Genomic DNA, 16,319 nt, shown 5'->3' on the forward strand with positions numbered 1-16,319 from the left:
ATCGACAATCTACCAAAAATAGAGGAAGACAAAGAACTTGACATGAGAACAGGCATCTCAGAAGTGTGCGTTGGTGAAAGTAGCGCGGACACAGAGTCGAGAAAAGAACCAGATACAGAACCAACAGGTATACTGCCTGTCCGGGGATGTCATGCTCCTAACTTTCCCTCCCATTGTTCTTGACTTTCCCTCCCATTGTTCTTGACTTTCCCTTCCATTGTTCTTGACTTACCCATTGTTCTTGACTTTCCCTCCCATTGTTGAAAACTTCCCCAGTGTTCTCACATACACATTAATCATGTAATACAGGCAGTGTTGTTTTGAGCTAACTCGGAGTTTGACGCATTTGTGGCGCAACTTTCCAGTGTGGCTTCAGGATGCTTAAAATTTATAACATCCAACATATCATCAGCCTTCTGAGGCAGCCATTTGGCACCAAGTCTGAGAGTTAGGGTTAGGGTTATACTAAGGGTTAGGGTAAGGTTAATGGAGTAAGGGTTAGAGTTAGGGTTTGGAATAGGTCCTGTTAACTCACAGCATCCCTGTTCCCCACAGAGTTGATGCGTCAGCAGTGGAACATGTCGATGGGAATTACAACACTCTCAGCACCTCGGACATACACCGTTAGTGTTAGTGTTAGGGTAAATGTTAGGTTAGGGTTAGTGTTAGGCCTCACTAATGCCTCTCTGTACTCTGCAGAGTTGATGCGTCAGCAGTGGAACATGTCGGTGGGGAACTACAACACTCTCAGCACCTCCGACACACACTGTTAGTGGTAGTCTTAGTGTTAGGGTAAATGTTTAGGTTATGGCTAGGGCTAGGGTTAGTGTTAGTGTAAGACTAAGGGTTATGGTTAACATCTGTCTGTTGTCTGCAGAGTTGATGCGTCAGCAGTCCAACATGTCGGTGGGGAACTACAACACTCTCAGTACCTCGGACATACACTGTTAGTGTTAGTGTAAGGTTAGAGTAAGACTAAGGGTTAGGGTTAGGGTTAGGTCCCACTAACGTCTGTCTGTTCCCGACAGAGCTGATGCGACAGCAGTCCAACATGTCGGTGGGGAACTACACTCTCAGTACCTCGGACATTCACCGTCAGTGTTAGTGTTAGGGTTAGGGTTAGTGTTAGGTTAGAGTAAGGGTTAGTGTTAGGGTTAGGTCCTACTAACGCCTGTCTGTTCCCCACAGAGTTGATGCGACAGCAGTCCAACATGTCTGTCGGGAACTACAACACTCTCAGTACCTCGGACATTCACCGTTAGTGTTAGTGTTAGTGTAAATGTTAGGTTAGAGTAAGACTAAGGGTAAGGGTTAGGTTTAGGTCCCACTAACGCCTGTCTGTCCCCCGCAGAGTTGATGCGTCAGCAGTCCAACATGTCGGTGGGGAATTGCAACACTCTCAGTACCTCGGACATACACCGTTAGTGGTAGTGTTAGGGTAAATGTTAGGTTAGAGTAAGAGTTAGGGTTAGGTCCCACTAACTCCTGTCTGTTGTCTGCAGAGCTGATGCGACAGCAGTCCAACATGTCTGTGGGGAATTGCAACACTCTCAGTACCTCGGACATACACCGTTAGTGGTAGTGTTAGGGTAAATGTTAGGTTAGAGTAAGGGTTAGGGTTAGGGTTAGGGTTAGTGTTAGGGTAAATGTTAGGTAAGAGTAAGACTAAAAGTTAGGGTCTGAGGTCCCACTAACGCCTGTCTGTTCCCTACAGAGTTGATGCGTCAGCAGTCCAACATGTCGGTGGGGAACTACAACACTCTCAGTACCTCCGACATCTACTGTTAGAGTTAGTGTTAGTGTTAGTGTTAGGGTAGAGTGAGACCTAGGGTAAATGTTTAACGCCTGTCTGTCCCCCACAGAGCTGATGCGACAGCAGTCGAACATGTCGGTGGGGAACTACAACACCCTCAGTACCTCGGACATTCACCAGGCCAATGGCGGGCCGGTCAATCGCAGCTTCGACGACACCGCCAAGGACAGGCATGCGCTGGGCGCCGACAGCGCGCTGAAGAGAACGGCGCTGTCGAACTCGCTACGGGACATCACGGAAGCCACAGGTGATTATAGGTGGGAGTGTAGCGCAAACGTGACGTGACGCATGCAGGTGTGACACGATGGCATGCAGGTGTGACACGATGGCATGCAGAACTACCGGGTACATGCATGTTAGGTGTGCCTGTACGCTAGGTATATTTGTCCCTACATCTCAGGTGTAACCTGTTAACATACGTGGAGCACCATTGTGTTTCATTCATTTACAGTATTCATGATAGAACGGAAATTTAGTTTGTTGTTGTGTTTTGAGTTTCGGGTTGAAACGATTCGAAGTGTCGAAGGATCCTGTATTTTCCTGGTGCAATACATTTTCAGTGCAAAAATTGTGAAAACACTACAATGTTTGATAACTGTATTGTGATCATGGTCGTCATTGTAGAGAAAAAAATCTACTCATCTTGTAGTGAAGTAGTTTTCCATGGTAACGCTCTTTGCATGGACCAATAGATGGGAAGAAGAAGGGGATGAAGAGGATACTGTCGTCACGTGACTGACAATGACCCAGGTTTGGGCTGAGCTCTCAGGGTGCTTGTCTGGTGGATGTGATGTAACAAAGGGTGGCCAGGTCACACTAATCCTGCTGGTTCAGCCACTTGATTGGCAAATTAGAAAAAAAATCTGCACTATTTAGCAGTAGTACAAGCCTTCTCTTTCAGTCTGTTCTTCCATGCAAAGATCCAAAAACAGTCAAACTAAGGCTTCTTGGTGTATAGTGGTGACTTGTATGGGCCAAGCAAAAGCAGTTAGCCAGTCCTCAGCAACAAGTTAGTGCGACATAACATGTTGTCATATAATTGAATTGGTCTCAGCTTTAATTTGGTCTCACAAACTGGAAGCATCTAAAAATAAAAAGGTTTTGACAGTTCTGACCAAGTTTTTATACTCTACATTGAATAATGGAACACATTTGCTGTTATCATTTTGGGTATCACTGGAAAAAGTGAGACATTTTCATTAAATCAGGGCAGTTTGAAGTCATCCGTCCTATTTTTTGTGGCCATAGAATTACTCTAACTACACCCGTAGCCACGCTGTGTGCCCAGTAGTGTCACTAACCAGACCTTACCCCCACCCTCAACCCCAGGCAAAAGAGGACGCCGTAACAGCGCAGGTTCCCTGGACAGTAATATGGTGAGTCACTAGGTGGCGCTACTGCACCTTCCCTCTAGTCTGCTCTAAAATGCATGCTCAGCATTTTGTCTGAATATCATCTACCAGTTGTGTCCTTGGGACAGTTAAAGCTAGGTAACTTTGCGTTGCGATTATTGCACTCAAGTAATAGTACGAATACAAACTGTTAGAAGCAGCCTCTGTCTACTTGCATACCTGACACAGTACAGTTTGCACACGTTGGTAACACCAGTGTCAAGTGCATGCTGTACTGCCTCTTGTGCGTTATGCTATGTTCCAGTCAGGGTTCTAGCCAGCATTCGTTCTTCCGTCATTTGACGGAATTTCGCAGCTGGTGACGGACAAATATTTTGCCCATTCCGTCCTCTGTGACAGACAAAAATCGGCATGTAAAGATATTAAACAGATGAAAGTTTGCAAAGATCTCCGGAAATTCAGGACAGATGGCATTGAACCAAGCTGAGTCTATTCTACCAGCAAAATTTGCCCCAGGCCTCAGAATGCAGGAAATAGCATTTCAGAGGGTCTTAGCTATCTATCGCTCAACAAAATTTCCGATCAAAATCCAGTGACGGAAAAAAATTTCATGCTGGCTAGAACACTGGTCCTTGCTTCTGTAGCAGCTGTAGTTTTACTGGCTAATGACTGTTCTTCTGTTGTCCTTCCTTCTCTCACCACAGTAACCAGCAGAGGGTACGTACTCATCAGCTTCTCACACTGGTCCTTCTGTCTGTCTCTCCTCCAGTCACTAACGTCTCCACGGATACGTCAATCAGTCAATCAACCAATCATTCAGTCAATCAATCAATCAGTTAATTATCGGCAGGCATCAACGCCAGGATGTTTTGTACCTCCCTGACTTAAAAAAATGAAAATCCGCCAAAAAGGGGCACAGACTTTGCTATTGCAACATTCTGCCTGGTATATCCAGAATTTGACTTATACCGGTAGATCAGTGAGAATTTATGACAGGAAACCTTTCTGTCTGCTGACAATATGACCATCTCACTACAGCAGATATTAGATTTTTAAATTGAGTCCTGGATGGTACTCCTAACTTCCATCAGGTTTTGCTTTGGCCACGACATGTCAACAAACAAACAGAATCAAGCACAAGAAAAGCTTCTAAAATACTTTTAACATTCCATTCTCACTTTATTTGTTTATTCATTTATGAATCTTTTGGGTGCCCCTTCAATTAATCAACTCATTTCCAAGGTAGCCTTTTGCTGTTAACATTTTGTATCTGACAGAAAATTACACATCCTCCTTGTGCTATTCATGGTTTCCGCCCAAACCCTATTCACCCCTGTGGAGACGTTACTGTCAGAGTGGACGGCGAGTTCTTTCTGTCTTACGAAGCTCAGTAGTGCAGCTTTAGTTCATGCAGCTGTTAGACTTACAGCGTTCCATCCAACCCGCTTCAGGATTTGACATCAGATGTTGGAAAGTAATCACTGAAGGCTGTTCCTGTGATCTGTAAGGCATGGTGTCATGTTGCATGTCTCTGAAGATGTTGTGACGTACTTGAAGTCGTTTGGTACGATCTGCATGGCCAGGAATGCCGGTTACGTCTCGAGCCTTTCTCACAACATAAACTCACACAGATGTCAAATCCTGAACTGGGAAAAATCTGACCATTCAGCAACTTTTTTCTGACTAATTTTTTCGTTCCGCTGCAGATTCCGAGCGGCCGTCCTGAGCCCAGCATGAAGCGCTCGGAGAGTGAGCAGGACACGACGAGAACGTCGCTGCGCCACTCCAACTCCTCGCTCTTCGGCGGTCTCTTCTCACGAAAACACAAGTCCACATCCAAGGCCAGCATGACCAGCGTCAAGAGCGACGTCAGCGTCGGCAGCACAACTTCCTCCAACTCCAGCTCTGAAGCCTAGCAACCGTATCCTAGCAACCTCCAACTCCAGCTCTGAAGCCTAGCAACCGCCTCCTAGCAACAAAGCTCCAGCTCTATCCTTGCAACATCCTAGCAACCAACTCCTGGCGACTGCTCCTTCCTACACCAGCTCTGAAGCCTAGCAACCGTATCCAAGCAACTGCCTCCTCCAACTCCAGCTCTGAAGCCTAGCAACTGTCTCCTAGCAACCGCCTCCTCCAACTCCAGCTCTGAAGCCTAGCAACTGTCTCCTAGCAACCTCCAACTCTAGCTCTGAAGCCTAGCAATCGTCTCCTAGCAACCTCCAACTCCAGCTCTGAAGCCTAGCAACTGTCTCCTAGCAACCAAATCCAGCTCTATCTTTGCAACATCCTAGCAACCAACTCCTCTTAGCAACTGACTCCTGGCAACTGCCGCTTCCTACACCAGCTCTGAAGCCTGGGAACTTTACTGTCTAAAACAAAACTGAGCAAACTGAGAAGTTTGGAACTGAATGAAAATTGCTTGGATGTGCACTTGCTGTTTATCTGGAGAAAACAGTACAAACTGTGTAAGATAAGCGGGTGGGTGGGGGCTCATGTGGGGAGGGTATGTATGTATATACACAGCTGTACAGTACTGTTGGTTCTATAGCAGCCTTCTGTAGGCTGTTAGAGACAAGGGAAGGCTGAACCTCAGTCTTCCTTTGGTTCCCACGTTTGTTTGTCATCGATCATTGCAGTGAAACTGAATCTCCTGTAGAAAGGAAAACTGATGTGAATGTTTTAGGCTTGGGTCACCATTGAGGGAGGGCAAAACAAAAACTTATTACAGCTTTGATAGAGCAAACAATTCAACTATTAAAAATTCAACAGATCTTGTCTGTAAACTGAGTAAGTGAATTGATCTAGCCGGAGCCAACCCAGCCCCTGCTATGCCATGTTAGTTGTTGTCGTGAGTGTTCAGCCAAAAATACTGGTTCAAACTGTCGGGTGAGAAATGACTAATTGTGTAAATATTCTAAGACTATCATTTGTACATAGCTATAAGTATGGGGTTGGGGCTGCTCTAATGCATCCTCCACCCTTTCTTTGTCTGGTCTGTGGTACGAGGAATCCAACAGGCGATCCAAATTGTGAATTGTGCAGAAAATTCTATATTATAGTCATACAAATTCACTTTGAGTTGAATAGAAAAAAGATTCAAGAAGAAGACATAAACTAATTCTTATTCTGAGCTGGCTAGAAATAATCCCTCTGGTCAGCCTAGAAGAAAACTGTAGGTAAACTTGAGGACTCTGTTTGGACTCCTCCTGATAACGGTTTAAAGTTCTGTATACAGGCTTTTCATTTGACGTCACCTGCACCGTGTTGGATTACAGCGTACCTCTGTAAACTACACAAAGATGCTACTGCTCAATTGGTAGTCGGAGGATTCAAATTATAATTAGTATGACGTCAATGAAAAGCTTGTATGAGGAACACTTTGCTGTGTGTTGGTGGGAACCAGGAAACAGAGTTGAAGCCGCCCGCTCTGATGTAACGTTGTGCTGAACACAGTCGTGTGTGTCGAGTCTCTGTGCTGCTGTATGTTCTGGTGCTGGACACCACAAGCTTAGTCCCCTTTAGGCGCAGCAGTAATTTACTTAGGTGCACTGTGTTTTCATTACGTGGGGAGGGGGGCACCATTCGCAGGCTTTTAGCTAGTAAGGCATCTGGGTGTCATTGGGTGCCCTGTACTGAAAATGATCAGAAATTAGACACTCTCATGCACTCCTGTAAATTTTCAATGGGGACACAGAAATGGGAAAGTCAATACAGACACGTCACCCAGCAAAAGTGGAGACCCTCTGCCAAAATCCTAGCTAAAAGCCTTGCAGGGAGGTGCCTAGTTAGGGACCGTACGGCATTTAGCGAGGGGGGAGGGCCGGTCGCCAGGGGGGGGAGGGCCAAGCAAAAAAATATTTTGCCAGGGGGAGGGCCGAGCAATTTTTTTTTTACTTGGGGGGAGGGCCAAGCAAAAAAAAATAGCTTGGTCTGCCAACAAAATATGTCCCTTAAAATCCAAGAAACGGCGTTTCAGAGGGTCAAGATTTCAAAATTTTTCTGGACCTCTGCAAGGGATCGCCCGAGGTTGGCGCTCGAGATACAGTGAAAATGCTAAAGGGAGGGGGCGGGGCTTATGCATGACGCCCTCGAAAACCTTCTTCACGTACAGAAATGTTATTAAACTCTAGATTAGTCTGCCAGCAAAATTTACCCGTCTTATTGCCCTCAAAATGTAAGAAATGGCGTTTCAGAGCTCGAGGGTAAATATTTGCAAATTTCCCTGGATCCCTTTTGACGTGACCGGCCTCGCGCCTTTGATGACCGACATCGTGATAATGTGTTTGGGGGGGGGGGGGGGGGGGGATTTAATTTTGTATTTCTAAATTTGAAATGCTATTAAAGTTAGCTTTGTTTGTCAGCAAAATATCTCCTCAAACTGAAGCAAATAGCTTTTAAGAGGGTCAAGATTTCAAAATTCTCCCGGACCTACCGGGAGAGGCGACCGGTCTTACCCCGCCGTGGGAAAATCAGCGTCACGCGTCGGCGCCCCCCTCCCCACTACAGTTTTGGAAGTCGAATCGTGCTGTCGTTTTGGTTTTCATTTTTCCCCCCGATTTACCGTAAGTTATTACCACCACAGAACCAAGAAAAAGTCCAAAATATATGTAAATTGAAAATAGTTTCCGTCAAGCCGCTCAGGCCCGCGAGCTTGCAATACGTGAATTTAGGGAGCGGGGCGCGCGCCGCTTCGTGGCGCAAATCTGCTAGAAATCCAGGTACAAATGCTTTTTAGGTGTTGTTTTAATATCAAAACAATGAAATAGCTTCTATAAAGCAAATATTCATGCCTCTATGAAGCAGATATTTATCCCTCTATTAAGCAGATATTTTGAGCCATTCTGTTTTCCTTTTTTTACTAGGGGTGAGAGATCTGCTTCTCGATGAAAATCATGAAAAAGTATGACGCAAAGCACATTTCCAAATGCGGGAGCGCAGTGTTTTATTGGCGTCTTGAATATTTTTTTCAAAGTTGATAGGAGGGGGGAGGGCCAAGCAAAAATATTTTGTCTTGGGGGGAGGGCCTAGCAAAAAAAATTTACCTGGGGGGAGGGCCATGCAAAAATTTTTTGACCCGACCCTCTGGCGACCGGCCCTCCCCCCTCACTAAACGCCGTACGGTCCCTTAGGGGAAACAAGAAGGGCTAGCTAAGATGCACTCTGCCTAACTGTCCAAGTGAGTTGTGAGTGGGGAAACACAGTGTTCTTGATGTACAGGAATGAATCAGACAAACAGAAACACACAGAAACGACAGCTTTACTGTACTTCTACTAAACCCTAGCAGTTCAAGTTCTGTATCTTAAAACAGCAGAGCAGCAAACAGGCCTGTACAGTGCCACATGGAGCGTTGTAGCAACCCAACTAGTTACACTTACGGACACACAGGTTGGATACAGTCTCGATACAGTGTGTATATATACCAGGTGTGTCCAAACATTGCCATGTGTCATGAAAAATATTCACTAGCTAAAAACTCACCAGGGTACGACAGGGCGGATATTTTACCAAGTTTGAAGCTGTGAATAGGTAGGAATGTTTCTGTATACAGTTGTATTTATTTGAAACTGCCTGTCCCCAAAACAAGCAACACAGGAAAACACAGAAACTCACTCTTGCCATTTTAATACAGTGGAGTTTATGTAGTGTAGCTAAAGTCCTGTTGCATCAATGTAACATTAAACAAGTGTGCAAAGTTCTGGGGACGGATCTTTCTGTTGTATCACAGAGTTCATTTCTACTGGCACGGACGGCTGGAAATGCCCAAACCCAACCCCTGAATCTCCTTCACTTGTACAGAAAACACTAAAGGAAGTCTTGTTACAGTCATCAATGTGAATACACCGTATCTTATTTGCGGCTGTTGAGGATGGAAACGGTTGTGTTAAAGATATGCGTTCTAAATCACGATGTTAGATCCGTTCTAGGATCACAAGATGAACAGGTAGACATGTACTGATGTAGCTGTATGGGGGTGAAATTACCTTTCCCGTGTGACAACAGGGGTAAGACATTTCTTCTGTGTAACATTTAGAGGTGCGACATTTCTTCTGAAGTTCTGTGTAACATTTGGTGTGAACTGAAGCCTGTGGGAATGCTGGTGCCATTCCGAGGTGACCCCCATGTTTGTTTATTTGTTTATTTACTACTGGAAGCAAACGTGACCGGTCCATGATATTGATAAATTCTGTGTGACTGTATATAATATATAATAATGTATGGAAAAGAGAATTAAGAAGTACTTTGTGGTCAGAGTGCAATGTCAGGTCCCGGCTAATGTAGCGTTTATGTCTCAACTTTGAAAAAAGCCTAGTCCAACATGTGTACATGTAAGTGTTTCACTACTGATACTTGTCTTATTCACTTATTTATGGAAATGATGAGGGAAAAGGCTCCTGAAGTAAACTTGTCAAGTCTTCCTTTTGATTTAGTTTGTTTCTTTAGTTATTTGATGTTAAGAGAAATTATTCTGACTGGAAAAACGAAGTGTTGTGTGTGGTTAACAGGGAACTTCATTGGCCTGTACCATTCTGGTGACTCTTGCAGGGGGGAATATCAGAAAGAGGTAACAAAATTGTCCATGGAATTATGTTTGATTTTTCAAATTTCGCACAAACTTAGATAGTTTCTGGTACACCAATTTCTGTCTAAAGGTAATGGCAATATTGTACCAAATTTTACTGGAAATGAAAATGTTAGACAAAAAAATAGAATTTTGCCAAAGAATGCTTTGCCAAGGAACACCTGTGAGATAGTTTAGAGAAAGAGGGTATATAAGGGGGAATCCAACATGTTTCTATCTCCCTGGAGGCTATGTAAGGGGGATTTCAGCCTGTACTTACACCCATACGTGTATATTACTTCTGATGTGCGTTTTGAACTGTTGGGACTTGCCATAGATGTAACAGGAATGAACCATTGCTATGTAGGGGGATGAAACTGCTATAAATAAAGCATATTCGAAAATTCTGGTGGCAACGCTTCTTTTTTCGTCTTGGACTTTTCTTGCAGAAGCAGATTGCTACATTTGTCACATGACCATGTTTAAGTTAGACCACATATACATGACTCATGACAACACTGAAACGTGATATGCCTGCTATGAGAACGTAAAAGTACAAACAAAATCAAAACATGGAAAAGAATTTCTTTATTCAAATCTATGACCTACTGTACAGACGACCTGAGGAAACTAACCCAGAAAACAGACTGGAAATCCAAGAACACGTTTTATATACACGTAAAATCCAAGGTACTTTATGGATATATGTACAAAAGCTTTCACCCATTGTTTTCTGCATTTTGAAAATGGAAACTGTTGGGGTTGAATGTCATCACACAATTTATATTACATAACCTCTGGAACAATAAGGCAGCTCACTGTTTAAACTGCACATGCACACCAAGATGCATTGTGGGTGGGTAAGGTGTCAAAGTTGAAGATCACTAAGACATAACCAAAACACAACTGTTACTAACAGATACTGGACATTGTATTTAAGAGTGGTTTAGATATAAACTGTTCACAAGTTAGGGGCCATCACCTTTGACCTAATGCATCTCTGCACATGCAACTCAACCTGTGACGCAGCTTATACCCACTCAAGTGTATACCATTCTAAAATCACGGGGTATTTAGGGCCAATTTGTGTCAATTATATTTACCCAATAAAAATTAACCCCCTCTACATTTTCCTGAGATCGTTCTCCAGTCCGTAGATCTTAGCCTTCAGGTGTTTGATCTCCCCCACGATCTTTTTGGACCGGCCCGCCGTCTTCCGCACGTTGTGCAGGATCTCCATGTCAAACTCGTCGCCGGGCGTCGGCTCGCCCATCCCCAAGGTAACCTGTAACCAAGGCAACAAGGCAGGGGTTGGGTCATACCATTCTGCTCAGTCACAGTTGACCACAGTAGATTTTTCAATTTTTAAAGGAGAATTTGCTTGTTGAAATATTTAGTTTTTGTACTGCACACTTCCATTTAACAAACTATCTTCATTTTCACACGAATAAAGAGAGGAAATTTGTGTTGAGTGTCTTTCTTAAACATGGAAATTAAGGCAGTAGCAGTATAAGACCGCACCCTATGGAGAAAGTACGCTCACCGAGTTGACCAATGCAACAGTTTTGCAGGAGGATCTAAGGTAAGGTAAGGTCTTTCTGAAGTGCACTATGTCAACATGGCATGTCGGGTGATTCCAACCCTGGACCTCCAGGGTCTGGGCCAAACATTCAAACGTTACACCACACCAGCACCCCAAATGCCTGGGAACCAAGATAAATAAGACATGACCAAAGCACAAAACCCTGGAAGCCTGACTTTCAGTCAGGACCAGCAGAGAATTTGTTCGTCAGCCAAAGCAGGTTTTCCAGAGGACCACTCCGGGGAAGAGTCATGCAGGGTGAGAGTTTGCCAAACAACTCTGCCGGTCCTGGCTAAAAGTCTGGCTTCCAGGGTAAAAGTACAAGAACCCTGCTGTAATCTCCAAGCAGATTCTAAGGTAGCATAAGATAGTATCTAAAGCTGGCAGAGGAGTGAAGCTTGCTTAGGAGTGTGCTTCGCTACCGGGGAACCTACATGGCAAATGGACACTTCTTGGCCAGTTGGGTACTAATTTATGCCATTGTAAGATCTGCTTGGAGATTACCCTGCTGCACTTCAAGGTGAACAACAACAGCAACAAAGCACAAGGAACTCTGCTGACCCTGTACAGCTGCTTCTCCACGTCTTTAAGACGACCTCGCAGCATCTTGATGTCGTTCTTGAAGCCCTCGACCTCCATGGCACGTCTCCGCTCCAGCGCCTCGTAACGCTGGTTCATCAGCTGTACCCGCTTACTCATCTTAGTGGTACGGTCCTGGGGAGGGGGGACAAAATACATACTAACTCATCTTAGTGGTACGGTCCTACAGGGGGGACAAAATACATACTTACTCATCTTAGTGGTACGGTCCTACAGGGGGGGGGGGACAAAAACATGCTTACTCATCTTAGTGGTACGGTCCTGGAGGGGGGGGGGACAAAAACATGCTTACTCATCTTAGTGGTACGGTCCTGAATGGGAGGCATAGTAAAATTCTTCTTGGTATGGTAAGAAGTACAACAGTAATGACCAATAAAACTTACAACCCACTTATTGTTTGGGTACCCATGTTGTCTATTTGATTTTTTTAAATACACTCTCTTCTCAGTTTCATGAAGTTCAGATTTTTGAGCCCAAAAGGGTGAAATTTTGTCTGTCCCAACAAGGGACAGAGGGGCAGGTCCGGGGACAGAGGGGCAGGTCCTGGAGACAGTCATGCAGTCAGTACTGTAATGTGCAGATAAACATGACCTCAGAAAAATACAGAACTTACCGTGCTCAAAGGGTAGATACCATTCAAAGGTGAAACTCTTTAATAAATATAGAAATGGGTAATATATTCTTCCACTTGTAGAATCCTCCATAAATTACCTGGAAGATCTCCTTGCTGACGTCTCCCTCCTCCCGGATCTTGGAGAGCTGGTCCTCCAGTTGGATCACCTGTTCCCTGTACATCTCAGCCAATCGCTGGGCCTGGGACACGCTCTGCTTCAGGGTCTGTAACAACACACAAGTTACAACCTACACAACACATGTAACACACACTGCTGGGCCTGGGACACACTCTGCTTCAGGGTCTGTAACAACACACAAGTTACAACCTACACAACACACACTGCTGGGCCTGGGACACACTCTGCTTTAGGGTCTGTAACAACACACAAGTTACAACCTACACAACACATGTAACACACACTGCTGGGCCTGGGACACACTCTGCTTCAGGGTCTGTAACAACACAAAAGTTACAACCTACACAACACACACTGCTGGGCCTGGGACACACTCTGCTTTAGGGTCTGTAACAACACACAAGTTACAACCTACACAACACATGTAACACACACTGCTGGGCCTGGGACACACTCTGCTTCAGGGTCTGTAACAACACACAAGTTACAACCTACACAACACACACCGCTGGGCCTGGGACACACTCTGCTTCAGGGTCTGGAACAACACACAAGTTACAACCTACACAACACACACTGCTGGGCCTGGGACACACTCTGCTTCAGGGTCTGGAACAACACACAAGTTACAACCTACACAACACACACCGCTGGGCCTGGGACACACTCTGCTTCAGGGTCTGTAACAACACACAAGTTACAACCTACACAACACATGTAGCACACTGCTGGGCCTGGGACACACTCTGCTTTAGGGTCTGGAACAACACACAAGTTACAACCTACACAACACACACCGCTGGGCCTGGGACACACTCTGCTTCAGGGTCTGTAACAACACAAAAGTTACAACCTACACAACACACACCGCTGGGCCTGGGACACACTCTGCTTCAGGGTCTGTAACAACACACAAGTTACAACCTACACAACACACACCGCTTGGCCTGGGACACACTCTGCTTTAGGGTCTGTAACAACACACAAGTTACAACCTACACAACACATGTAGCACACTGCTGGGCCTGGGACACACTCTGCTTCAGGGTCTGTAACAACACACAAGTTACAACCCACACAACACATGTAACACACAGCTGGGCCTGGGACACACTCTGCTTTAGCGTCTGTAACAACACACAAGTTACAACTTACACAACACATGTAGCACACCGCTGGGCCTGGGACACACTCTGCTTTAGGGTCTGTAACAACACACAAGTTACAACCTACACAACACATGTAACACACCACTGGGCCTGGGACACACTCTGCTTCAGGGTCTGTAACAACACACAACACATGTAACAACACACCGCTGGGCCTGGGACACACTCTGCTTTAATGTCTGCATGGAAGACACACAACACATTTAAAAACACCCCAACAGTCTGAAACACACACATACTGTACACCCCGGCACACATACACACATACGCTTGCACAGACACACAAACACACAAACACACAGCTGCTAGAACAAGCTCTGATTCCGGGTCTGTAAAGACATACGTTGAACTATCTATACACACACAAACACACACACATAAACACAGTCATTACAGGCAGTCAAACACCTTCCACTCCTGTCACACATATTCTTCTACACATTCCCTACACCCCATCCCCTACACATCCCCACCCCAGACATCCCCATCCCACACACACATCCCCACCCCCACATCCCCACCCTCACCTCCACTTCTATCCAGTGCTGCTCCCGCGCCTGCCACATCACCTCCCCTCCCTCCTCAGACACCTCCCCACCCCACACACACATCCCCCCCCCCCACCCCCACACACATCCCCACCCTCACCTCCACTTCTATCCTGTGCTGTTCCCTGGCCTGCCACGTCACCTCCCCTCCCTCCTCAGACACCTCCAGTATCGTTTTCTCCCATCCCCACCCCCCACCCCCACACACACACACATCCCCAACCCCACATCCCCACCCTACACATCCCCACCCCACCCATCCCCACCCTCACCTCCACTTCTATCCTGTGCTGCTCTCTGGCCTGCCACGTCACCTCCCCTCCCTCCTCAGACACCTCCAGTATCGTTTTCTCGCGGGAAATGTTCAGCTGATCCTTCGCCACGTCCAGCTCCCGGAGCAGCCGATCCTTCTCCGCCATCCAGCGCCGCTCGTCGGACCGGCCCTCGTACTTCAACTCAAGGTAGTCCTTAGTGCTGGTGTACAGCAGGTCCTGGGTCTTCTGTAGTCTGGGGGGAAACACACTCACAGTTATACACTTACATCTCCCACAGTCTAACCCTAACCCTAACCCTAACCCTCGTACTTCAGCTCCAGATAGTCCTTAGTGCTGGTGTACAGCAGGTCCTGGGTCTTCTGTAGTCTGGGGGGGAAACACACTCACAGTTATACACTTACATCTCCCACAGTCTAACCCTAACCCTAACCCTCGTACTTCAGCTCCAGATAGTCCTTAGTGCTGGTGTACAGCAGGTCCTGGGTCTTCTGTAGTCTGGGGGGGAAACACACTCACAGTTATACACTTACATCTCCCACAGTCTAACCCTAACCCTAACCCTAACCCTCACACTTCAGCTCTAGGTAGTCCTTAGTGCTGGTGAACAGCAGGTCCTGGGTCTTCTGCAGTCTGTGGGGATACAGAGGAAACACACTGACAGTTACACACTTACAGTCTCTCACAGTTACCCAAACCCTAACCCTCATACAGCAGGTCTTGGGTCTTCTGGAGTCTGGGGATAATACACACTCACAGTTATACACTGTCTAACCGTAACTCCAACCCTTGTACAGCAGGTTTTCTGGAGTCTGAGGAAAAAGTCACTCATTTTGTTACACACTCTGACTGTAAGGTCACACTTACAGTAGAAACACACTCTCTATATGATCCAACATTCAGACTGTTTCTGACTTAGATCTCCTACTGTCAGCTGTATGGCAGGTACTAGGAGTTCTGTAGTCTGGTACATACAGTGGAAACACACACACACACAGACTATCCATGATACTTATTGATGTGTACGTCCGCATGTATCCACCCACCTGTCCGTCAGCCCCTTGATCCTGTCGGCGTCCCGCTGTCTCTGCGCGTCCTGCTCCTCGATACGGACCTGCCTGTCCTGCAGCAGAGCTTCCGCCTGTTCCCGCGCTAGTCTGGTCTGTTCCTCAAGCTGTGCCTGTAACAAACATGGCAGTCAGAGACGGCAGACTTCACCCCCTTACCCATACAGGGCCTCCGCCTGTTCCCGCGCTAGTCTGGTCTGTTCCTCCAGCTGTGCCTGTAACAAACAAACAAACAAACAAACATGGCAGTCAGAGACGGCAGACTTCACCCCCTTACCCATACAGGGCCTCCGCCTGTTCCCGTGCTAGTCTGGTCTGTTCCTCCAGCTGTGCCTGTAACAAACATGGCAGTCAGAGACGGCAGACTTCACCCCCTTACCCATACAGGGCCTCCGCCTGTTCCCGCGCTAGTCTGGTCTGTTCCTCCAGCTGTGCCTGTAACAAACAAACAAACAAACAAACAAACATGGCAGTCAGACTGAGGATTCCAAGAAATCCACAGAAAGTGATAAACATCTTGTATTTCTGCTGACAGATAGAGGAGATAAGGAAGAGCCCTGGGAAGACCACTTAATTGATGAGTCATCAAAGATATCTCTCCTGA

The 16,319-nt window shown here is 46.1% G+C and overlaps 2 protein-coding genes across 13 annotated transcripts in view; one reads left to right on the forward strand and one right to left on the reverse strand.

Annotated features, from left to right (window-relative positions):
• LOC118415773 (IQ motif and SEC7 domain-containing protein 2-like) overlaps positions 1-5,235 on the forward strand; it is a 129,238-nt gene extending 124,003 nt beyond the window's left edge. For 7 of the 12 annotated variants that reach the window (XM_035820581.1, XM_035820580.1, XM_035820591.1 and 4 more), the window contains 3 exons: positions 1,863-2,060; positions 3,143-3,189; positions 4,872-5,235. In XM_035820581.1, coding sequence (XP_035676474.1) covers positions 1,863-2,060; positions 3,143-3,189; positions 4,872-5,081 — 455 coding nt within the window. In that variant the 3' untranslated portion in view covers positions 5,082-5,235. Of the gene's footprint in view, positions 1-1,862; positions 2,071-2,505; positions 2,564-3,142; positions 3,190-3,869; positions 3,883-4,871 lie in introns of all 12 variants that reach the window. The other 5 variants (XR_004831140.1, XM_035820588.1, XM_035820586.1 and 2 more) reach the window with 5 other exon arrangements.
• Positions 5,236-10,799: 5,564 nt separating this feature from the next.
• The window catches only part of LOC118416399 (coiled-coil domain-containing protein 77-like), a 28,312-nt gene continuing 22,792 nt past the window's right edge, over positions 10,800-16,319 (reverse strand). The window contains exons 8-12 of the mRNA XM_035821496.1: positions 15,695-15,828; positions 14,649-14,883; positions 12,619-12,744; positions 11,869-12,021; positions 10,800-11,010 (exon numbers count right to left, since the gene is read on the reverse strand). Of these exons, the coding sequence (XP_035677389.1) occupies positions 10,849-11,010; positions 11,869-12,021; positions 12,619-12,744; positions 14,649-14,883; positions 15,695-15,828 (810 nt within the window). The 3' untranslated portion in view covers positions 10,800-10,848. The remainder of the gene's footprint in view (positions 11,011-11,868; positions 12,022-12,618; positions 12,745-14,648; positions 14,884-15,694; positions 15,829-16,319) is intronic.

This window comes from Branchiostoma floridae, chromosome 5 (genome assembly GCF_000003815.2).
Source record: "Branchiostoma floridae strain S238N-H82 chromosome 5, Bfl_VNyyK, whole genome shotgun sequence".
NCBI lineage: Eukaryota > Metazoa > Chordata > Leptocardii > Amphioxiformes > Branchiostomatidae > Branchiostoma > Branchiostoma floridae.